Genomic DNA, 24,684 nt, shown 5'->3' with positions numbered 1-24,684 from the left:
GTACCTAAAAATTTGTTAGGGGACAAAAACACCACTACACTTTTTATAATTACTACTTTGGACTTTCATATCATACAATGGGAAATAATTGACAATTCTCAATATTTTTACAGTTAAGCTAAATTCTTACATATGATGACATAAATATATAAACACATCAGACATTAGATATGTTATATAATGGAAACCAGAATTGTGTCACAGGTAAATTAACTCACGAATTTCTTTTCTTTTAATTGTATTCAAAAGTGTTTACCTGGCTGCACAAAGTTTTAAGACATATATTACTACTCCAAATGAAAAAGAATCAGTGTGAAAGAAACCACATAATTACAAACCAGTTTTTAAATGCTCCAAATACAACATATTTCACAATCCATTGTTACTGCTTCACTCAATATTCATGAAAGAACAGGCATGGATATATCAAAGTTTTCTCTTTCTACAAAGTTGTGCACATTTAATACTAAAATACCAACACATACTTTTGAAAATATTTAATCAATTGTGGGGTGATGGATGGTAACTAGACTTTTGGGGTGATCACTTTGTAGTGCATACAGATGTTGAATTATAATGTTGTATACCTTAAACTTACATAATTTTTTAAATAGTATCAAACTAACACACTGTATACCTTAAACTTATACAAGTTAAATGTCAAATTTATTCAATAAAAATATTTAGATATACATAATAAAAAAATTACTTCTCAATTATATTTACCTATTAAACCTAAAAACTCCATTATTTTATTTACAATATAAAACAAAATGTTCACTTTATTGAGATCTTCTGCCACTTTGTTTTCTCTAGTAGAAAACTATAGATGAAGGTGGTGGGGGGAAAGGATTAGCCTGCCCTCCGGCCTTACCAAAGCAACTATCCCCACAACCAGGCAACCACCTCAAACTCAGCAATTAGCTTTTATCAGTGTGTCCTCTAACATTCTACAAAATGTACTTTCCCTTATTATTTCAGGATTCTTGAATCCCTAAAACTTGACGGCGTGTTTGCATACACACACATTACATATATGTCCTTTTAACATAATGAAAACTTTATTTCAGTTGTTGATACAGTGATGGTGTTTACATTTTATTATTTTCTTGGATAATACTGTTCATTAAGCAATAAAGAAAAAGTGGGGATTTATCACTTCAATAGGTTCAAGTATCAGTAAGGACTGAATCTCATGGATACTAATTTCTTTAAAGACTTTAAATCTAGAGTTATACCTCGTGCAATCATCAGCCTAAAGGAAATAAATAATAATTATAACTATCTTGCAGCCACAAAAACACCAGAGCTAAATCTCAAATTTTACAACTATTCATGCTTTTTAAAAATACTATTTCGATATGTTTAGATTAATAGTTACAAAAAAATTAAATTCACATCAGTCACATTTCTCCAGGAGACATCATTATACAGTCAAAGCTGAGAAAAGCATGGTTGTGGCAGGTACCCTGAATAAAAAAACATCCAAAATAATTCTACCACATTAGAACATTTTGGAAATTACGCACTACACGTATGCTAGGCAGTGCCACCGTAAAACCAGCAACCATTAGAACCGGAGCTCAACAGGGAAATGACAGATCTCCAGCAATGAGAGATGGTACAATTTTTCAGTTGGTAATACACAGAACAAATTGCACAGATATCCATGTAAACGTTTCCAAAAACTAATGCCCACTCTTTCTTGCTGGTCAAAAAAGCCAGCAGCTCTAAAGGATATAAAAGAGACCGAGACCAAGACCAAGACCACATAAGAGCAGTGCACAAAAAGATCAGGGCGTGTAGGGATCCACAATGACCACCTCCTTAAATCCCTCCACCTACTCACTTCTTGTTCTCCTCATCACAGCCCAGTGGATATCAAAGTATGGTCCCCAAACCAGCAATATCAGCATCAGCATCACCCGAGAACCTGCTAGAAATGCAAATTCTCAGGCCTCATGCCAGATGTACTGAATGAGAAACTCTGGGGTGGAGCTGAGCAATGTTAAAGCATGTTGTAACAGCTCTCCAGGTGATCCACACTCAAGTCTGAGAACCAGTGTCACAGTTCTTAGTTACAACTTTCACTTCTCACCTCCATCATGGCAATAGCCTCTTGTAAGCCAACGCACCCTCTAAGGTGCTGTCAAGATGATCTGATTATATTACCTTCCAACTCAAGCTCCTTCAAAAGGTCCCTCAACTTTCCAAAGCCTTGGCTTACCCACAAGGCCTTCATGATCTGGATCCTGCTACCTCCTCCTCTCACCGCACCCCCACAATCCCTCCACATGGATGCTTATCTCTAGATCTAACTCAGAAATTATTATCCGTAGTAGTCTTTGCACTGAAATTCCTCTTCTTGAAGTAGCTTTCCTCCCAGTCCCCTTCCCCTACCTCCCCACTCAATCCCACATCTAGCTCAGATCTAGTCATTTTCAAGACTTGCTCCACACTCCACCTGGCCCAACACTGGGTGAAGTACCCCTCCCAAGTGCTCCTAAAAGCAACCTGTGCTATCCTTACCAAGTTCTTATTATTTCCTGTTGATTTGTAGCACAGCACCTGGCACTTAATAGGCACTCAATAAAATATGTTGAGGGAAAGAAAAGAAAAGATCTGTCTTTCTCCCATCTAGACTCCTTGGGATCAATGGCCATATTTTATTTGTCCCTGGATCCCCAGTGTCTAAGAATGCTGACAAACACCTTTTAAAAGCTTGCTGAGTGAATAAATGTGGTTCAGAAGCCTTAAGAAAAATCTGTTGTAGAATCACTTACAAGCCAATACATACACTTTGTAAAATTTATATAAAGAAATTACTTCCCAAATTAGAATCAAATTCTGTTGTGATTCAAATAAAAGGAAACCAGGGCTTCTTGGAGACATGGATGATTCTAGGGCTAGGAAAGGGAAAATACAAGATGAGCCTGGAGCACTTGTGTGTCAGAAAATAAGAAAGTGATTTAAAAAAAAAATGGGTCATGTTGAAAGGGCATGGAAGCGAGCCTGAATGAGCTCCCAGGGGTCAAAGCTGGAACAACGTGAGTAACAAAATACGCAGTGCTAATATTAAATTATAACCCAAAGAACAAAATAAAAATCCATGGATCAACACTAGCATAAATGATTGAAAAAATAAATGAGGGAAAAGAAACAAATCTGTAGGAAAAATTCAATTAATACATGTAAAAGGTATGAGGGACTTGGCAAGCCACCACTGGAACACCACAATAATCACTGCTGCAGACAAGATCCCAGTGGCGAACGCTAAAATTACTGGGCAACACTTTAAAGGAAGAAAAGGCTATCTACACAGCCTCAGAGTATCTCCCCAAAATAGTTCTTGATTACTGTAGTAACTTTAACATATGTCCTGTCCACAAATTCTTTGCTATTGTTCCCTCTTGGAGGTGGAACTTAATGTCCCTCACCTTGAATGAGAGCTGAACTTAGTGACTCACTCCTCATGAATAGAGTATAGAAAGTGGAAAAATAGGAAATTTCACAGTGAAGAAACCCGCCAGACATAACCTCAACCAAGTGATCAAAGTGAACATCACCAGTAATAACTGAGAGTGCTAAGTGTACGCAAACAGTGATATGCACCCCTCATATGATAAGAGACAGGCAGGCACATCACCTCTGTGGCATTCTTCCCCAAAGTATCCACACAGTCCAATCATTAAAAATCTCACATAAACCAGTAATCTTCAAGGTCATGAAAAACAAGAAGACTGAGGAACTGTCTGTCACAGATCAGTGGAGACTAAGGAAGCAACTAAATGTAACATGGGATCCTGGAACAGAAAAAAGACATTAACAGGAAAAATTGGTGATATCCATACGGAGTGTCTAGTTTAGTATTATCAATGTTAATTTCTTAGGTTTGATAAATGCACCATGATTATGTAAGATTTTAACACTGGCGAAGCTGGCTGAGGGTACATAGGAATTTTGTACTATCTTTGCAACTCTTCTTTAAGTTTAAAATTATTTCAAAATAGCAAATTTTTTTAAAAGTAGCATTTATGCGATTTTAATTAATTAAGCAGTACTTAAGTCAGATTAACTTTCTAACGTCATCAAACTGAGATTCTGCTGACTTTTATATTAACATAGAGTCTTTAGAAAAATTCTGAAAATATATGAAAAACTGATTAATTAGAATTCCATAAAAATTATACTAGTTATAGTATACCAATCTATTTTTCTTGTACTATTCTCAACTAAGTACCTAATTTAACTATCCCTTGGTTAAGGTATCATGATGACAAGGGGATTCCTCGCTCCCATGCAGCAACTCCCCGCTCCTTGAGTTGCCCTCCTGCTTTTGTCCATTAACTATTTGGATATCAAATTAATTCCCCATGCCCCAAACCCCCAATCTTCATACAGCTGTTCCCCACAAAAGGAGTAGTAGTTAGAGAGCCAGAAAGAAAACCTGCATGCTTAACTCTTTTCAGCACCACTCTCTCCCAAATTTCCAATTGCTCTTTTTCAGAGTTCAAAAATGGGGACCAGTTTCTCGGAATGATGTGGCGTCTTTCTCACCTATCATACAACCAGCTCAACTTTCTCCCTTCTTCCCAGAGCTAAGCCCCTTTCCCTCCCAAACCATCCTCTCATCCTTCATGTACCACACCCAGGGTTGAAACACCATCCTGCTGTTCTGCTCAATGTCCTTCACTAGTTCTCCAGCACAGAACAACGTCCAAACTCCTCATCACAGCAAAAAAGTCACTGCACAATATGATCCCTGCGTACCTTTCCTGTCTGCTCTCATCACTCTCCAACTTACAAACCCTACACTACAGAGACCAACTGCGCGAAAGGACCAACCCATTTGGCATCTTTATGCCCTAACATATACCCTCTCCTTGCCCTGTTATACCACTCACATATCTATTTTTTATTGTAAATTATTTTAATATACACAGATTCTCAATTAGTTAATATGGGCAACACTTGAAATTTATTTTAGTATTTAAAAAATTATGACTGTAACAGAATTTTCTTGTAGTACTTAGGATAGGCTTTTAGTACAATTTCTAAAATGTGCAGTACACGGTGCAAGACAAAATCTAAACTGCTAAAACATTATCGGCTTTGACATTCAGCAATCATACAATTAGAACAAGAGTACTCAAGAAAAAAATCATTCTCAAAAATGTGTGCTATTTAATTTTCTCTACAGTGAAATGGGATGTAAGAAATGCACCTGAACTCAGAGATTAATGGATAAAACAAAAGAAGTTTCTTCTTCAGAGATCTAAAAAATATTTTCTTTACCAATCTGTTCAAAATTGAGAAGGTGTCAGAGAAATGCAAATATTTTCTTTAGGAAAAACCAGTTCAGGTAATGATTAACCTGAAGAGATCGGTACTGTACAATTTCCATTTAATTTGGCTGAACACTGACTTAATTTTTAAATCTTATGTGCAATCATAGGGTCAAAGTGCACCGAGGTCCAGAAGAGACCAGTTCAGTTCAATGTTTTACAGATGAAGCAACTGAACTCCAGAAAGATTAATATCTTTTGAGTCACAAAAGGCTTTCTCTACATGGCTATTTTCTTATTTTAGTGAACTGACAAAGTATTACTCAAAACACTAATTGTTCAGAATATGTAACTTGTTAATTGTTACATGCTAAAATTATTTAAATACCTGTTCAGGATGAAGGTAGTTATCTTCCTCAGAGATAAAAATACCCCCTAAATATGTATAATTAACCTGTTGACAATTTTCTAACAGTTGTCCTCAAATAACAGCTTCCATTAGCTGTAAATGAGAATTAATGTTAAAAACAAAACCAAAATAAACAGCATCCATTTTTTTACAGTGTAATTCATTTTGAGAAGACACATTCATTCATATACACATATAGCTACAAACAGAGTACATAAAGTTACAATTACTATCACATGAGGGAACTCAATTTTTCATTTTAAAAATGATCTGTATTTGAAAAGGCTGGGAACCATGGAACAAAATACGTACCACTTCTGGTTAAAAGAGAATTTTAAATGACAGTCGAACACAGATTAAGGGCACAATCTTCCCAACCATAAGTGGACACACATTTGAGGGTTGGGGGACGGATGGGAGAGAGGCTGTCTGCCTAGCAGCTCCCTTGTTTACTCAACTGTCACACCCACTGCTCTCCCTCCTCTCTGGTCAGGCATGGGGGAGCCGCCAGAGTTCTCATATGGCCTCTGGCCACGGTGGGCACCTTCCCAAACCAAATTGATCAGCTCTTCACAAATTTTCCAAAGGATATAGAGCAAGAGGTAGACCCCACTCTATAGCAGGGGAAAACAAAAGAGAAATACTCTGGCACTGGCAAGCTATGTTTTCCGCCACGTGAATAAAGTCAATCTACTACGACAGAACAAAACTAACCTACAAAAAGAAAAAAAACAGCAGGGCTGTTAACTGAGATTTCTGGTAGCACTCAAACCTGACCCGATGCTCTTCCCATAGTTGAGTTAGTCAATCTATTTTTGGATTCCATGTGCCAAGGAATCTCCCTTTTCGGCTTCAGTTAATTTGAATTAAGTCTCTATTGCACAACTAACAGAGTTCTGACTCATATACCAACTTTGTAAAGATGACCATGATTAATCAAGACAGAATATCACAAGTAAACGTAACTAAAGGCAAATTACAAAATCTCCTGAACCTGTATAAAACATAAATGGGGATTTCTAGCTCTCATCATATTACTTGAATGAAACGTGTATGTATCTTTAACTTAAGAAAAATGAAGTATTAACCTCTTAAAAATCTAACATTTATGATTAGCACAAGAACCTTTCCAAATTGGTTCATCAACTATCCATTTACTTGTTTCTTTCAAAGTGATTCAAATACCATCTGTAAGTAGCTGCTCCAAGAAAAGCACACAGCACTCACCTACGTCCCTGGGCTGCCAAATGAGAACAGCAGCGCGGTAAAGCCACTTCTGACCCTCACCTAACGCTGAGCTTTAGGGAATCGCTTCCAGTAGTCTACTGTAAGGATGAACCCGTTTAAGGCTCTCAGCTGGTCACGACAACATTCCTGAGAGAACAATTCACCCAAATATTTACTCAACACCTACCAGGTCCTGTTTTAGGTCCTGGAGTGACAAAACAGAGCCCATTTCTAGCCTCATGGAGTTTAAATTTTAGAGGGGAGTAAAATAAATAAATAATAAAGGTCAACAATCAAGGCTATTTCAGAGAGAGGCAAGTGCTATGAAGAAAATAAGACAGTCTTGTAACTGAAAATGGCTAGGGTGTGAGCAGTGACCTCTCTGAGGTGGTGGTATTGGAACTGAAATCTGAATGACACAAAAGAATTAGCGATATGACAATTTCAGGGCAAAGCTTGAGGCAGAGAGCAAAGCAATTAGGACTCTGAAGCAAGAACAAGCTTGTTCCGTGGGCATGAGGCCAGTATGGCTAGGCACGGTGAACAAGGGGAAAGGTGATGTGAAACAGGATAAGCTTTGTGAGGTGGCCAAGGGCCAGGTCACATGGTGGGGGGGGACCCCTCACAGGCTGAGAGGGAATGTTCGGATTTTATACTGAGTGTAATGGAAAACCCACAGAGGCAGGGGAAAGCGAAGGAAACTGACATTTATTGAGCATCTTCTACAGTGCCAGACAAAATAGTATGTATAAATGTTTCTAAGGTGCATTCTATAAAATAATACATCCATTCACGTATATTATACCCTATGCATTTATCCTAATATTTATCAAAGTTCATTAGTATGTTTTACCCACAATCTCAAAAAAATAAAAAAGCCACTCTTGTTACTACCAGTTCTCACTTGTAGGAAGTCACTCCTGTGCTTGATTTGTCAGACCAAATGAACCAACCAACCAGTGTTATCTACTAGCAGAACATCCATGAGTCATCTGGAAGAAAATGCAACAAAGGCAAATGAGACTAGATGAAATAAGGCAGGCTGCTACTCCTGAGAGTATGTGACCCAAAAAAGGGAACAAACCAAGGAGAAAAGCAACAAATTAGAAAAATACCCACATCCAAGAAGCAGAGATCCAGGGATACAAAAGATTAAGTTATCTACTTAAAAGTATTCTCATGCAGACAAGTACACAAAGGGTAAAAAAAGAACACAAAAGCTTCTAAGATAAATTCTCTGTTCCTTCCCCCATTTAATAGTACCTTGACTGTTTTAACACTCAGAGGAAAGTGAAAATATTAATCTTTTAGATGTACTCTCCTTGGTAACTTTTAAAATCAGCTGGATGGATTTTAAAATTTTTCTTACAAGTACAAATATTTCTGAAATATTGTGGCAATGATTTTAGTTCAAAGTTTTAAAGATTTTATTTTTCCTTTTTCTCCCAAAGCTGCCCAGTACTTAGTTGTGTATTTTTAGTTGTGGGTCCTTCTAGTTGTGGCATGTGGGATGCCACCTCAGCATGGCTCAATGAGCGGTGCCATGTCCGCGCCCAGGATTCGAAGTGGTGAAACCCTGGGCCGTCGAAGCAGAGTGCGCGTACTTAACCACTCGGTCACCGGGCCGGCCCCTAGTTCAAAGTTTTAAAACTGAGGGGCGGCCTGGTGGCACAGCGGTTGGGTTCCCATGTTCCGCTTTGGTGGCCCAGGGTTCGCCAGTTTGGATCCTGGGTGCGGATACGGCACCGCTTGGCAAGCCATGCTGTGGCAGGCATCCCGCATATAAAGCAGAGGAAGATGGGCACAGACGTTAGCTCAGGGCTAAAATCTCATGCCACTGCCAGGCTACACGCAACAGCAGAAACACAGGAAGACAGTACAGGATGTTCCCAGGCTAGAAAGTGGGCAGTAGCAGTCAAAAGAGGAGATCAGAATTAAGAACTAATGTGGGCCACAGAATCCCATGTACTGCAAGGGCTTGTTTAAAGAGACAAAGGGCATGGAGTGTGCACATCGTCGGAGCCCTGAGGGAAGACTATGGTCAAAGGGGAGGCCATCAGCAGGTGAACAGACTTAACACACAGGCTAAGATCAAGAATCGGGAGTAAAAGCCAGGCAAGAATGGCATGTCAGTATCAGGTAAAGGTCAGTATCAGGTAAATTAGGGGGAAAAGACCAAGGAGAAATAAACTAGAAAGAGTACAAGACTATCAGGAACACACGGACAAGTCCACACCACAGCCCAATTCAGGTTAAATTGCTAATGTCAGGTCGAGGTCTTTGTTTCCCTTAACCCAGGTTTTGAGCATATTCATCATCTCTGCAGACAACAAAAACTGCAGAGCAGGACACTAGGTTATCGAGCAGACCCTCACAATTCTTACAGTATGAACACAATGAGGCCAGCGGTCAATGATTTCCTGAAAAGGGATGAATCCCTTTTCTAGTTTTGTTTATATGAATCACTCTCAAAGAGGCAAGGGTCTATTGTACTAGGAAACCTATACCTCAGTCAGAGAGCATCACGGATTCATCTCAAGAGTAGAAAGTCTACAGCATGCAAGACATTGTACCAGAGGCTGGGGATAAAGCCTGGTGAAATACAGCCATCCCCAAGGAAGGCCCTGCCTAGTGAGACAGGCATCAACAAATAACTTTCAATCAAGGAGAGGTCAGTGTTAGAAACAGATGATTAGTGGTGATAGGCCAGGATGTCAGTTTAAGACTGTCATCGAAAGAACCTTAACCTTTAATCAGATAGCCTAACTTCATGCAGCTAACATGTTATATAGTGTATTAGTTTTTAAACAGTGTAAAACAATCTATACAAACTACTTCTCTAATGGAACATGAGAAACTTAGTATGATGGTTATTCCTTTGTTAATATAGTTGTACCCCAGTGTCCACAGGAGACCGGTTCCAGGACGCCCTGCAGACACCCACATCCTCAGATGCTCAAGTCCCTTAGATGGCCCTCCGCATCCTTGGGTTCCACATCCACACGTACTGAGGACCAACTATAATTACTGCTCTTTACAACAAGCATTCAGCGTTCTTAATCCAGAGCTATTTGCAGATTACCTCTCCAAAAAAGTCTTATATTCACATTTATTAGCAATCAAAATTCCTTATCCTTTGTATCTTACTTTTTATGCACACCTTACAAAACTGGGGCACTGGAACTTCAGAATCCTAATAGAGCCTCGGAATACTACATAAAGACATTAGCAACAATAAATATGACTTATAAATGATCATTAAGAATGACAATTTCTTTCTAATTTTGAGTACTCATTGTAAAAGCATAAAGGTTAGAGAATTATAATTCTACACTACTCCGAACCAGTATTTTCTAAATCTAGTAAATAATAAAACCATTGTTTATAAATAAGATCATTCAGAAATTTATAAAAGTATGTTTTTATATGGAAAACAATATAGAAAATGAGAGTATACCAGGAATTAAACTATCATTTCCTGAAAACTTACTACTGTATTTTTTTTTCTTTCCGCTTTTTCTCCCCAAATCCCCCCAGTATATAGTTGTACATTTTAGTTGTGCGCCCTTCTAGTTGTGGCATGTGGGATGCAGCCTCAACGTGGCCCAACAAGCGGTGCTATGTCCGCGCCCAGGATCCGAACCAGCGAAACCCCAGGCCGCTGGAGCAGAGCACAGGGACTTAGCCACTCGGCCACAGGGCCGGTCCCCCTACTTCTGTATTTTTGCACACATATATATATCCTATGTTATGTCATATGTATTTCTCAGAGTCCACGTCAAAGTCTGCAGAATATGTAATGTGTATTGAAGTGACTGATCCATCCCAGCAGTATCCACCTAGAGCCAGAGCAGTGTTTGATCTCCCAGAGACTGGAGAGAAGGAGTAGAGATTCCATTCCAGAAAACAAAACAACTTTATTTTTAAGAAAGATAGTAACATTTTTTCCTTGGAACATCTCATCAAGATGTGGCCAGATTCAATAAAAAATATTACTGTAAAACAACATACGTATCAGAGACATAACAAAGGTCCAGAGCACACATTCTCATTTTAGAGTGAGCAACGAAAGCTCAGTCCCCAAATGCAGCTGTAGCCCACAGAATTGGGAATTCTATCCATCCCATCCCCGGCAGTTGCCACAGGACGCCATGACAGGCTTAGAGGAGGGTGTCACTTTTCTGCCTCTCTCTACAGCTGCTGCTGCTGTAGCTGACAAAGACACCAAGTAGGAGCCAGCATTTATGGAGTACTCCCTATGCGCCAGGCCCTACAATGAATGCTTTATATGCGTTCACATTTCAACGACTGCTCCAGGAAGAAAGTATTAATTATCCTTTATTCCCATTTTTCAGAGTGGAAACCAACTAGAATGGCTACATAATTTCCCAAAGTCATACAAATAATAAGTAGGGGCGACAGGACTCAAACCAGGTAGGCCTGGCTCTAGAGGCTGAGTGCTCCACAACACTAACACCCTACAGAAACAGTTTACTGCCAAAGAGCAGACACAGACCCCACTCAGCCCTCTCATTGCTACAGAGAGGGGCACTGTTCTCAGGCAAGGCCACTGTCACGTCACAGTGAAGCAGAATTAAATGCACAGAAAGAGGGGATACCACTGTCACGTCACAGTGAGGCAGAATTAAATGCACAGAAAGAGGGGATACCACTGTCACGTCACAGTGAGGCAGAATTAAATGCACAGAAAGAGGGGATACCTTTCTCTGAGGCTGTTCCAGCTTAAGTTGAAAACAATGAGGACAACTAGAAGGCAAGACCCTTTACTGGTAAACTAAACAGCCAATGAACAATTTACAAGTGACACAATTACAAGGGACACCAATTGCAACCAAAAACGGAATCAGAATCTAATTTATCTGTCTCCTTGGAGTCAATAATACAATACATTTAAATTCACAAGTCATAGTAGGATTTGTACAACATCAGAATCTGTAGTTCTACAAATCCCACTATACCAAAGACTATCCTAATTATTAAAATCAACTAGAAAACTATGAGAACCCCAATTTCCACCCGATTTCCACACCCTAGGCAAAACAACACCTTTGAAATCAGATGACGCCTACATACTTCTCTGTACAACCAGAATCTCCTTTTAAAGGTTGCAGTGAATTAATTTCTAATTATCAACATTGTATAGGACTCAAAAATCACCAGTTCACTCTCACTAAACACTTCCACTGGTTTGATGACCCGATTGTGAAACAGAACCAACACTTTCTAATCATACTCAGTGGCTCTAATTCTGCCAAAACATCTGAGAAATAAAGTGTTTGCAGAAACGTACCCAGTTCCAGCTCTTTAAGAACTGACTGAAAAGCATGGGTGAAATCAACATAGTTTTCTCTCTTCACTGTCCAAATTGAAAGAAATGGAAGATTAAGAATTCTTAACTGGACACCTTGATTTTTCACAATCATTACTTTTTCGGAAATGGTATACTAACATTCAAATAGTTCAAAAGGTTATGCATGAAAATAAGTTTCTCCCACGTCTGACCACATGATCTCCCCACCCCCAACACCACTGTTACTAGTCTCTTGCGCATCTTCCTGGAGTCCCATTATGCATATACAACAAGCATACATACACACACATACTCAGACACACTCCACTGTGTGCGTGTCCTCCTTTCCACTCCTCTCCCCCTTTTCAAGCTAAAACAGAAGGAGACTATACAAGATCTTCTGATTCTTTGTTTTTTCATTTAAATGCATCTTTGAGAAGATCCTAAAAATACTAACAAAAAAAGTCATAAACATCAAATCTAAACAAATCTGTAAAAGAACAATTCACACAAAACATCTCTCACCAGGTGTTAAAACTGGTGACCTCTACTGGCAGGACATAAGGAAGTCCAAGGTCAAAGAAGTAATCCCTGTGGGGACCTGTCAGTTTTTGCACAAGAACAGGAAACTATTTCCTGATACTATAAGAGACTGCATTCCTAACCCCAGTCTATGATCTCACAAATGTACACCACTTACCAAGGAAGACAAAGGTGATTTAGAGAAAACCCATCACTTTAGCAGGGGAAAATTTTTAAGTACACAGCATATTACATTTAAAAAAAAAAAACAAAGAACACTGTTACAGCTATAAATAGCATCTAAAAATTCACACACATGTATGATAAATTCTATCCCATAAAATGACATTTATGCAGAAAAAGAAAAAAGATATTAAGGAAATTCATTCATTATCTATTCCTATTACCTTATTTCAGAAACTCTAAGTAGATGACCCAATTGCCTTATACCGTGAGTTAATGACATCTGATAGCCGCAAAAGAGAAATGGAACAAAATTAGTATACGCTCTACCCGATTAGCTTGTTCAAATTAAGGGGAAAGTATAAAACACCTCTTCCTAACCCATAAGCTGTGTTCTATTAGCAGTTGAAGGCAACCACCAAAAATATGCTATGGCTGTAACTTCTCTGACAAGGTGTTTGCTTAGGCTAATGTCAAGTACTTTCTATTATTCCCTATAAGGCTGTAGATTTTTAGTATTTAAATACTCTAAATTAAGCAAATTTTCCACGTAGATTTCCCTCAAAAAAAAAAAATCACATAAAATTAAATGATAGAATCTCAGAATTTTAACACAGGAATTGACTATAAGTATTGGTTGAATGAATGAGCAAACTTTAGGTAATATTTCATCTGATCCTCTTAATATATATTTCTAGAAACTAATTTACCCACGTAACTACGGCTTTGCAAAAACTGATAGAAATTTATTTGCATAATACTGTATCCATGTTCAAATGCCACCCACCATTCAAGAAGATAGGCAGTGAGGAAAAAAACACAAACATCCACTTAACAACGGAGTCAGTGACCGCCTCATTACACCGCCCTATCAGAGCATGCTGAAAAGGACACAACGCACAAAAAAAGAAAAGAAAAGGGTAGGAAAGAAAGAAAAACACTGATACCACCTCTGATCTTGGACAAAATGAAGAAAATATTAAGAAGGAGACTGATATCTAGTTCCTAAAAAGTAAAAATTCTTCACTGTTTTTGTTTTAAGGTAATTAAAAATTTAAAGATTCTTTTAAAAAAAAGATTGAGAGTCCAGAGTACAACTTCATATAAAGAAGAACTATTCTGTTAAGATACCGGACTATCTCTGATCCTTGCTCCCCATAGCCCCTTCTGAAAGAAACTTTGAACAGCTAAAGAGGAAAACAGGTGGCAAACTTCCTGGTTTAACCACTCCATACCTATTCTTCCTCATCCATTCCTCAAACTACTCACCTCACATCTATCTTTTCCTTAATCTGGAGGCTGTTTTTATGTTTACTGAAATTTCATTGTTCATTTTCAGCATGATCCCTACAGTTTGACTGTATTAATTCTGAGCTAAGAATCTAAGCTCTCAGAAAGCAGGGTAACATCAAATCATTTTGCTTGATGCGAATAAAATCATACTGAAAAGGTTATGTTTTAAAATTCTACGTATTAAAAATTTCAAAAGAATATAATACCAAATTAGTTGCCTTTAGAATAAATTAACCAGGTTGTTTAGAACTAATACATCGCAGCCTTACCATAAAAACGTACTGAAGGGAGATGGCTATGATGACATTCCTCTGGCAGATTAAACCCACTTACCCGGATAACAGATACACCCTACACTGAATGCTGATCTGTTCACAGCAATGGCTCAAATGAGACCCCAGAGTGGTCAGAATGCCCGCACACATCCTGAGCGCTCAAAACACAATCCTTATTTAGGCATACCAGCGAGAAATAATGAGCAAAAAAGCCTAAGAAATTTAAAAGATAAAGTCCAAAATCTTAAGTTTCATTATAACTGGCACAAATGTAACCAAACAAAGCCAACTTAGTGTGACATGACTCCCAACTCGACTAGGTTTCTCACCAATATTGGACTATGTTCAGGATTAAGAGGACAGAGGTATCATCCATTTTCATTTCACACTAAGTTTTGACTAGGTTTTTTTTTTTCTTCCTTGTCAACACTGGCAGCATTAAAATTCCAACTAACAGTTAACTGTTCCGATAGTACACCTAAATCTTGAAGACCTAATTCAAAAGAAGCTTCTGCTACATCAACAACACTGGAACAGGACTGACACTGCTCTTATTTTAACGTGGGCCCCTGTAGAAACAATCCATTTTAACATGAAGATGGTATGATACAAACATCAAGAATTCTGCTAAATACTATTAAGGAAAAAGATCCTTTCCTGCAAGAAATGGAACATGTATTGGGGGCAATGTGACACATACCCACAAAACAATGAATAATTATGGAGTTTGTGGTACTCATTAAATACAATGGAATCTCAGGGAAGCAATATCCTGAGTCAGGATGGCCAGAAAATGCTTCATGGAAGAAGTGGGACTGAAACGAGGCTATAAAAAGGACAAAGGGAAGGAACAGCATGCGCAAACGCAGAGGAGTAATGAGTATGGCAAAACTGCAGTATGCAATAGGCAGGCAAGAAGCCCAGCTGGGGAAGAGCGGGAAATAAAGCTGAAGAGGTAGAATGGGGCCTTAAAAGCCAGACTGAAGCACATGAACTCGATCCAGTTGGCAAAGGGAAGCCATTATGGGTTCTCCAGCAGGGGAACCGACATGATGAAACCAGCATTTTAAATAAATTACACTGTCAGTAGTTACAGAAGACAGGATGGAGAAGAAAGGCTGCTCAGGGCAACCCACTACAAAATTAATGCAATACCCCAAACCTAAAACCATTCATTCATTCTTTCATTTATTCACCAAGAAGACATCAGACTGCTAGTTCAGAACACTGGCTTCGAAGACAGACACCCTGGGCCTAAATCCTTCTGTGCACCACTTATGACCTGAGTAAAGTAGGTGGTTTCCTCATTGTAGAAATCAGGACATCAGCCGCTCATACTGCCACAAGTACCTGTCAAAGCACCTGTGTGTCACCCTGACACACAGAATTCTATTAGTAGTTCACATTACTGCTGAATTAAGAATGGCAAAAAACTGGGAAGTGAAAATAAGACAAGGCTCACAGATATTTCAGAAGAACAGAACTTCCAAGTAGAACTGTCTTGACAGCTGAAAATATGGAACAAGAACACAGATGAAAGGTCAAGGCTGGAGAAAACAACAACCCACTTGAAGTTATCACTCCAATCTAAAAAGCAGACCTAGGTAGTGCCAGCTCTAGCCTTAAAAAACAAAATTTCCTTTTTATTTAAAAAGAGTAGGAAAATGTTCCAAATAGCGCAAGTTGATTTTAAAAGTCCAAACTCAAGAGACAGAAGAACAGCAATAAGGCATGCAAAAGGCCCATCACTGTACTATGCCAACCAGGTAACTTGATATTGTTCCTACTTAGCGTTAAAGTCCAATCTAATTCTCCAAGATAAGTCTCAAAGCACAACTTCAAGAGTACATAAATTCAGCTAAGTTATTTCAAATATTTTGCCCAGAAACTCAGGAAATAAAACTGCCAAATGCTTTCTGTAACATTATGCCCCCACTAAAATAAATAACAAGCAAATAAAACATAATACAAAGAAGCAAACTTCAATCCAAACCCGTCATTTACATTTCCATGATGCTGTATGTCAAGTAGAGTTCTCAGCACCTTATGCATACAATTGTCTCTGTCTTCTCAACTCTACGAAGCTGTCTATCCGCAGTACACAGAAGAGGAAACTGAGACACACACGGAGTTACTCCCCCAAGGTTACATAGCTAGTAAGAGATGGAGCAAGTGTGAACCCCGGCAGCTGATCTCAAGGACCCCTTGATGGAATCACTATGCTACACAAAAAGACTTAGATGATTTTTCTTGTACAAGTTTTCAAGAATATGTACTCTGAGGATAGGTAGGCATAATCTTATTTGCTTTTCCTTCTTAATTGCAGGCATGGAACCACATTTTCTATTTCTGCTGGCAGCAGTGGAGCCGCTGCTCCACCAGTGCCAATCTTAAGGTAGGAAATAACAGCAGTTAACAAGAAGATTGCATCTTATTAAACAGTTTTAGAGAGTTCAGCACAATGATGTTTTGAGTACTATGAATTTCATTTATCCATGCAATCACTTGACCCAGTTAGTAGAGATGCCCAATGATGGAATTACAAACTTGATTAAAAACACTAGTTTTTGCAAAGATATCTACAGACAAGACTGACAGAGCATCTGGAAAAATTTGGCACGGCTAGTCATCTAGAAAGAACATGAACTATGGCTCAGACACACCTAGGTTTGAATCCTAGTGCATCATTTGATCATTTTGTGGCTTTGGCCAAGTGAATTAACTTCTCTGCACCTCTCTGTTTCATATCCACAAAAAGAGCTCAACACTACCCACACCTTATAGGATCAGCCTGAAGAATAAATGACGTAGAAACACCTCATACCTTTCCTAGAACACAGGGAAGGCAGAGCCCCTTGCCTCTGGCTCTTGGTAACAGAGCAATTAAATATACTCTTCCAGAGTCCAATCCCAGGCACGGTGGACAGCAAACTTCTCCAGCATCAGTTCTCTCACACAACCTTTTTTTTTTTAATTCAAGTTTCTGTTGTTGACAGACCAGGAGACACCACCATGGTGCTCTCCAGACCGGACCACAATCTTATCAACTCTTTACTAAACAGACCTGCAGTCCTAGTCCTTGGGTGATGTATAAATGTCTTGATGTTAGCTGATTTCCTTTTTTTGCACTTCAGTGACTTATACTGTAAATGTTATTAGTGAAGTGAGTCAAATTCACATGTACTAGAAAAATACAAAATCCCAGACCGTGCCAATATTTCTGCCATCTCCACTGACTTACTACCATCCGCATTCCTCTCAATTCTTTTTATATAAATAAAACAGAAATTGAACAATCCCAAAAACTTTCCACTAACTTCATTAAAATGTGTCAAGTCAGAAATCCTTTGTAGTAACACCTCCGTAGTAAATTGCAGAAAGATTCCTTTGTCAGTTACTCATTTGACCAGGTTGTAGATATACTTCATTGCTACATACGAACAGATGCATTTATTCAACAGGTTGTCATTCAAAAGGTCCATTAGTCAGATCTCTTTTGATCAGTAACCCCTATGTTTATATTAAGCTTCTGCCCTTTCTGCGTATTAGCTACAAAGCCTCCCAGCACACAGGAAGCAGTTACTTTTTGTTCTCTTGTATCATGATAAACCTTAATTAGATGTTGAGAACACAAGTAACAAAAAGATTCCTGGACACATGTAAAAAGTTATCACAATGTTTAACACTTCCTTGAAGCAACCAATGCAAAAATTACAACCTCCACAAGAGGCCACTTCCCTGACCACGGTGTCTCCCCTATTAATAACCAAAACTGGTATATTTTGGAAGAAAAACATCTTATGAACTGATGGTGAGCTTGGCAATTTTTAAGCCATTAACGAGTCCCTTAACTAAGTTCCTTAACAGTAAGAAAAACTTTTCTCACATACGTACTGTCTTCATCTCCCATACAGTTTAGTGTTCCACCCTATAGGTCTAACAGTTCAAGTAACAAAAAAAAATAGTAGTTACTCATGGATTTAATGGGTGTGATTACATACATCACACAGAGCATGATGGCAGAAATGGAAAAAAAAAAATCACATTCCAAACAAGCAGGAAAACCTCGATTTAAGGGCAAAAAGTATAACCACGCATCACATGCCTAACCACTCTGAGGCGTATTTTCTTTCTGCTGCCCCTCCTCCACACGTAAATGCTAACTATTTCTAGAACCCTCAATGATAACTTCCGAAGGCTGCTTGCCATGAACTCCCATGATACAACCCAACATACACACCGTTTTCATGGAGACAAAGCTGCCCTATTTCCCCAGACTATAAACTTATTAAAATGGTGAGAACATACAGTCCCAGGAAGCCAGAATTACTAAAATACACCAACGTAGCACACATCTCATTTAACAAAAATGAAAATGAGCCATACTGGGAAAGCCAAAAAGTCACTCACTGTATCTTCAATGGGTAACCAGGATATTTATTACAATTTGTTAAGTCGATGAAAACACCACGAGGGCATTATACTACCCAACCTGATAAAGGAGTCTTTAGGAAAAAAGAGGGAGGAAGATGATTATTTATATGGGGGATGGGGGATGGGAAAATAAACCAGTTAGACTAAAAATAACCCATCATTTCACCCACCATATTTAATTAACAAGCTTGTTTATATTAGCATAAGGTCCTTGTTTGGAAAACAAAAAAGCCAATAGTAAACTTCCCCCAAGTCAACTGTAAATCACATAGGTACTAAAACTCTTCACCTTGGTGCCTGCACAGTCTAAGGTTTTATGTAAACTCCAGAGACTGAGAAAATCTGGGTTATAACTAGGTTCCAACGCTTGCCATTTATAATCACCAAATTATTTTAGAGAATGTTGAGATAACCTAACAGAACCATTTTTTAAGAGCCATCACAACCCAAATTTTACATGAAGCACACCATTTTCACAACCTAAATTTAATCTCGGTTGCCACTGCAAAGTGAAGGCTGTTTCAGCAAATTAGGAACTTCCAAAAATACTGAACATGTTAACACACGCATGGCTTCCCTCGAGCTGCCATTTAAGATTAATAATTTCACTGGAATAAAACTCTGCTTCTGTTCAAAAGCTGATATGGGTTGCAAAGAGGAAGTTACGAAGAAGCCACCCTTCACAACGTGGCCTTTACACTGTCAGAAAATAATGTGACTCTGTGCCACCCAAAACTTACCAGGAAGCTGGGAATAACTTTGCCAATTCTACACTTCTGAACCCAACTTCAAAAAGGCTCTATCAGATACCTCCTTAAGACGGCAAAAAGCGCTAAGTTGGAAATAAACACGTCCGGGAGTGCGGCCCCGCGGCCGCGCGCCCCTCCCCCGCCGGCGCCCCCGCCCGGCCGCGCGGCCCCAACAGCCGCCCGCGGCCCCCTGCACGCCGACCGGGGTCGCCGCGCCCGGGCCGGGGACGCGCCCGGGGAGGGGAGCCGATGTCCATCGCTGCCTGAGGTTTCACAGAAGAACATGCACCGAACAGATCCCTCTGTTCTGCTAAAAATAGGCTATAAAGGAGTCGGCCTCATGATGGCTCCTTGATTCAATTTGCTGCAAATTCTTTCCTGAAAGCCTCCCCCCACATCCACACACACAGCAAAAGGGGGTGTCAGTGCACGAAGGGTGGAAGAGGGGGAGAAGGCCGAGGTGCACATTTTCGGGGACCACATCCTAAGGGTGAGGATCCCCCGAGACCAGGAGAGGGTAGGGGGTGGGCAGGCACGTGAGCATTTCAAAGAAGCCTGAGCGAGGAAAAAGGGGGGATGGGGCGCCCCGAATGCCTTCCCTGCCTTCCCCTCCCCCACCCAAGCCCCAGCTCCCCAAAGGGCCAAGTTGAAAAATGCAGGTTCCACCGGCGCCCATCCCCCCGCGGCCCGGCGCCCCCGGCTGCCGCCGCCCGCGCCCCCCGCCCGGCCCGCGGCCGCCCCCACCCCGGGGTCCGGCCCCCAGCGCTTACCTGGAAACGGTGGCCTCCGACGCCGCTCCCCCCTCCCGGGAATGGAGGCACAAGGAAATTCCCCTCCTCGCCGCCGCCGCCGCCGCCTCCAACCACCCCCAAAATAACCCCTCCGGGGGGTGAGAGGCAATTATAACCCCGGCGAGCGGAGGGCGCGGGGGATGGGCGCGGGCGGGCGGGGGCGGGGAGGGCGGCGCGGGTCCCCAGGTGGCGAGCGGAGGTGCTCCCGCCGCGGGGGAGGGGCGGGGGCGCACGCGGCCGGCGGCGGGGGGAGGCGCGCGCGGGGGAAGGGCGCGAGCGGGGAGAGGAATTGAGGCAGAAGGTAAAAGCTGTTACTAAGGGAAAGAGCCAAACGGTTCGGAGCAGCCAACGGCTCAGACACTCAACACTGGGGAGAGAGGAATGGGGACCAGCCAGGCACAAATGAGCTCGCGAGGCCCGCGGCTGCGACGGCCGCGCAGCAAAACAAACCCGAGCGGCCTGCGCCGGGCGGGCGGGCGGGCGCGCGGGGGAGGGGCCGGCGGGGGAGGGGCGCGCGGCCGCGGGAGGCGGCGGCGGCGGCGCGGCGGGGGGGCTCCGCCGGCCCCGCTCCTCTCCTCCGCCCGGCGCGGCGGCGCGGGGGCTGGGCGGGCGCGGTGCAGGCTTTAAAAAGAAAGCAAGCCCCGCAGGCGCTGCGCGGCGCCGCCGGGCCCGGCCGCCCCACCCCCGCCGGGTGCGGAGCGCTGGGGTGGTGGCCGCGCGGCCCGCGGGGGGCGGGGAGGCCCACCGCAGCCCTGGCGGACGCGCGGCTCCACTGTCCCGGGGAGGCCGGGGGGCTTCCGTGGGGCCGGGGACCGCCTGTCCCCTCGGGCACCCCCATCCCCCGCGGTGAGCATGTGCGGGGAGCGCGGCGCCGCATCCTATGGCCCTGTGCTTGGAACACGCTCTGCACACACCTTTGTGTGCATAAATCCATCTGCTTTTCGGAAGCGTACCTGGAGAGGTGCTTTCTCTGTAAGCAGCCAGTTTCCAAATGTAATCCAGAGCACGGGATCGGGAGAGAAAACACACGCGCGCGAGGAAAGGGTTTGGATACTAAACACAAAGCTGTAATTGAAGTGTTTATGCCCACATGTACTGTGAATCAAGCATATGGTGGTATTTCTCGTCTGGTGGGTCTGTTTGAAAGGTTTCGTCGATCAGTTCTCATTTCACAAAAATAAAATAATGTAACTAAATGTTTACCAAATATATACCTCTACGGCAGCATCGACAGTAGAAGTTTATCCACTTTGTGTACTTTTTGCAAGTGTGTAGCGCATCAAGGCAGCTTATAAAGTATTTAGAGGAGTGATAATGTGTCAATATAATGGAGAAAGGGAGGGCAGCGCTTGTCTTAAAAAGGCACCTCACAGCTCTTAAAACAAATGCGTTCATCTTTCTAAGGCCCTCAGAAAGCGGGGGTCGGGGGTCTTCCTAGATCTTTGTATAAGCCTAGGACGTCAAAAGCAGTTGCGCTTTTCGTTTTAAGATTTGACCGAAAAGCAACCCTTGTGTTGTTATTTTCACTTATTGCTGTCTTCAAAGTAAAATAAGATTTTTTGCAGCCTTTTTAGATGAGAGGTTCTGTTTTCATGCTTTTATCACAGTATTTGGAAATAGGTGTAGCCATTATTTTAAAGCAACAGTCTTTTTCCTCTCCATATCAGAAACCTGAATTTTCACACCAAAAAAAAGTTCATTCGAAATAACTTTTACACATCTGGACTCCGGGTGGCCTAATAAGCTCAGTGATTAGACAGGTGATTTTTGGCCAAGGTTAAAGGCTGTTTCCCCTGGGAAGGGGGGGCGCAGCCAGAGGTCTTTCCTGACCAAGGTGGAGAGGGAGGGGGGCCAGGAAGCCCCTCAGAGGAAAGGGAGTGGGATGGAAACTCCCTCCCAACCACCAGAAGGGGAGTTCAAAGCATCTCAGTAGTGTGTCCTTAGAGCTATTTTAATAAATGAAAGAGGGAATGTTAGATTAAACAATGTCACCCCATTGCAGGTTTCCAAAACACTGTGTTGAGTGTACAGGGAAACAGCACAAAGAGAGCGAGTTTTGCACGTCAGTGAGGTTCGAAAGCTGAGCTTACTTACTGCAGAACTCGCACCTTTGCCAAACCTCTCTTTCAGAAGCGATGAGGGGCCTGGCATCTTCCTATTTCTTTCAATATTTTCAAGCATTGATTAATGGCATACGTATGTCACTAACATAATCCTCTCTTCAATAAGCAAACTCTCTCAGTAAAATTAGGGTTCGTTATCTGAGCCACCCGGTGAGACCCATCTATTGGCCTACCTTGTTTTTGAAGTTTCACCTTGTGCCACCACGCATGGGTCTTCTCAGCAGCAATTATAACATCAAACCACTCTTCCAGTGAATGAGGCTTTTCCAACCACACTGACTCTTGATAGGGTCATCTCCAAACCTAGGGCCCCTGACTTATTCTCCCTCAAAACGCCTCTATCCCTCCCTCTCCAAGGGAGAGCGCCCCTCCTTCAGGTTCACGGGATCCAGGGCTTCCAGGCTGAAGTTCGCATACCCTACACCAGCTGCCTCCTTTCCTAACAGGAGCTGTTATTACCATAATGATAATAATAACCCATGTGTTTGTTTACATCTTCGTAGTTACAAGATGTTCTTGTGCATAAATTACTTCATTTACATATCATGATAAAAATCACCAAAGATGGAGACCTTTGCCATAAACTAGTTCCAGTAAAATGTAGCTCATCTGCCGTACTCACTGAAGACAGACTTGAAGTAACTTTGGATTAAAAAAAAAGCAGTAAATGTGGAAAAGCCTTGATTCTCCCAACCAAGGGGGGTTAAATTAGGCCATATTTTGATCACTTCGATTTCTGTACCCTGGAAACTATCTGAAATGACAGCATGGCTGCAACATGAAATCCTCAGATAAATGAGCCACTGCACAAAGGTCACATGTATTGTTACCCCACCCTCTAGCCAGTGTGACATATCTAGTGTACAAGATCAGAGGCCTCAGTAAAATTCATGCAATAATTAGGCACAGGAGTGATGTAAGGACAAAGAAGTTATTGTTACTAGTTTTCAGTGCTGTGTCCTAATCTAAAAGCTGTCTTTATGCTTTCAATATAAATGTTAATATGTTTCTAGAAAGGAGAAATTACTCTGTTACTAAGAAACTTTAAAGCAAAGAGGCACATTAAGAAAGTTCTCTTGAACTTTCTAGCTAATTGCTCAACAAAGAGAAACCTCATACCGGTAACTGTTACCAGACGGTATATATCCGTGTATATATATTATAAAATGACTACACAAGTCTTGACTTGTTTTATTTCAGTAATGTTACACCCGGGGGGTGTAGAATGGCAAGATAGCCTACACTTTTGCAACTTTCATTACTGAGGAAGTAGAACATTTTAAAGTTAAGGTGGCTTAATCCCAGGTTATAGGATCTCATTACTGTATATATATCTCTAAAGTCACCGAGATGTTTTAAGTTGTTTGCATTAGCTGATCTATGTAATTAAAGTGTTCAAAACAAACTTAATAGCATGAAAAAGATATTTGATACCAAAAATATTATCCTGGCGCTATGACTCTTTGTATATTCTTTACTCACCCAGGAACTCAGTGGCTTTATGTCTGCAGCGATTACCCCCAAGCGTCTTGCTGATACCATGTGATAGGTTTCTGTTTCGTTTTGACTCCACTTGTGCAATTCTTTGTCTGTGGTTCTTCCAGCTATCAGCTTTTGCCATCCAGACTGATACACATCTCGGCCACACATCTCAAGATCTCAGCACACAAGCTCCTTTTCTCTCTCTGTGCTTAGCATGCGACCTGTGACCTTTCCCCATCAGTGTGAACCTTGTCACAGTTTTCCATCACTCTGTGACCCGATTTCATTACAACAATGAACTTTACTTGGGAGTCTTCATTTAAATTACAAAAGCAACACACAACCATCTTACAAGTATTTATGCCTCTCAGATAATGGAAATAGCAGGTTGGATCCTGCCTTTGTGATTCAGTCAGAACAGAAAACCAACCACACACAGAGCATAGTGCTGTCCCAATCACTTACTTTTACTGACCAGCCATGTGCTTCCTCAGGGCCACGCTCAAGGCCTCTCATGATGTCATAGTTTTGCTATTCGTTCATTCAACAAACATATTGAATGCTTAGCATGCCAGGCACTGTTCAAAAAGCTGTTTACAA

The 24,684-nt window shown here is 41.3% G+C and overlaps 1 protein-coding gene across 9 annotated transcripts in view; it reads right to left on the bottom strand.

The window, feature by feature from the left end:
* The window catches only part of TBL1XR1 (TBL1X/Y related 1), a 166,516-nt gene extending 142,193 nt beyond the window's left edge, over positions 1–24,323 (bottom strand). The window contains exon 1 of one of the 9 annotated variants that reach the window (XM_070509411.1): positions 24,085–24,323. In XM_070509411.1, coding sequence (XP_070365512.1) covers positions 24,085–24,223 — 139 coding nt within the window. In that variant the 5' untranslated portion in view covers positions 24,224–24,323. Of the gene's footprint in view, positions 1–19,679; positions 19,766–20,458; positions 20,900–22,775; positions 22,856–24,084 lie in introns of those variants that run through there. The other 8 variants (XM_070509413.1, XM_070509415.1, XM_044771096.2 and 5 more) reach the window with 8 other exon arrangements.
* Positions 24,324–24,684: the final 361 nt, after the last annotated feature.

This window comes from Equus asinus, chromosome 5 (genome assembly GCF_041296235.1).
Source record: "Equus asinus isolate D_3611 breed Donkey chromosome 5, EquAss-T2T_v2, whole genome shotgun sequence".
NCBI lineage: Eukaryota > Metazoa > Chordata > Mammalia > Perissodactyla > Equidae > Equus > Equus asinus.
This window is presented reverse-complemented; position numbering and strand designations above follow the sequence as displayed.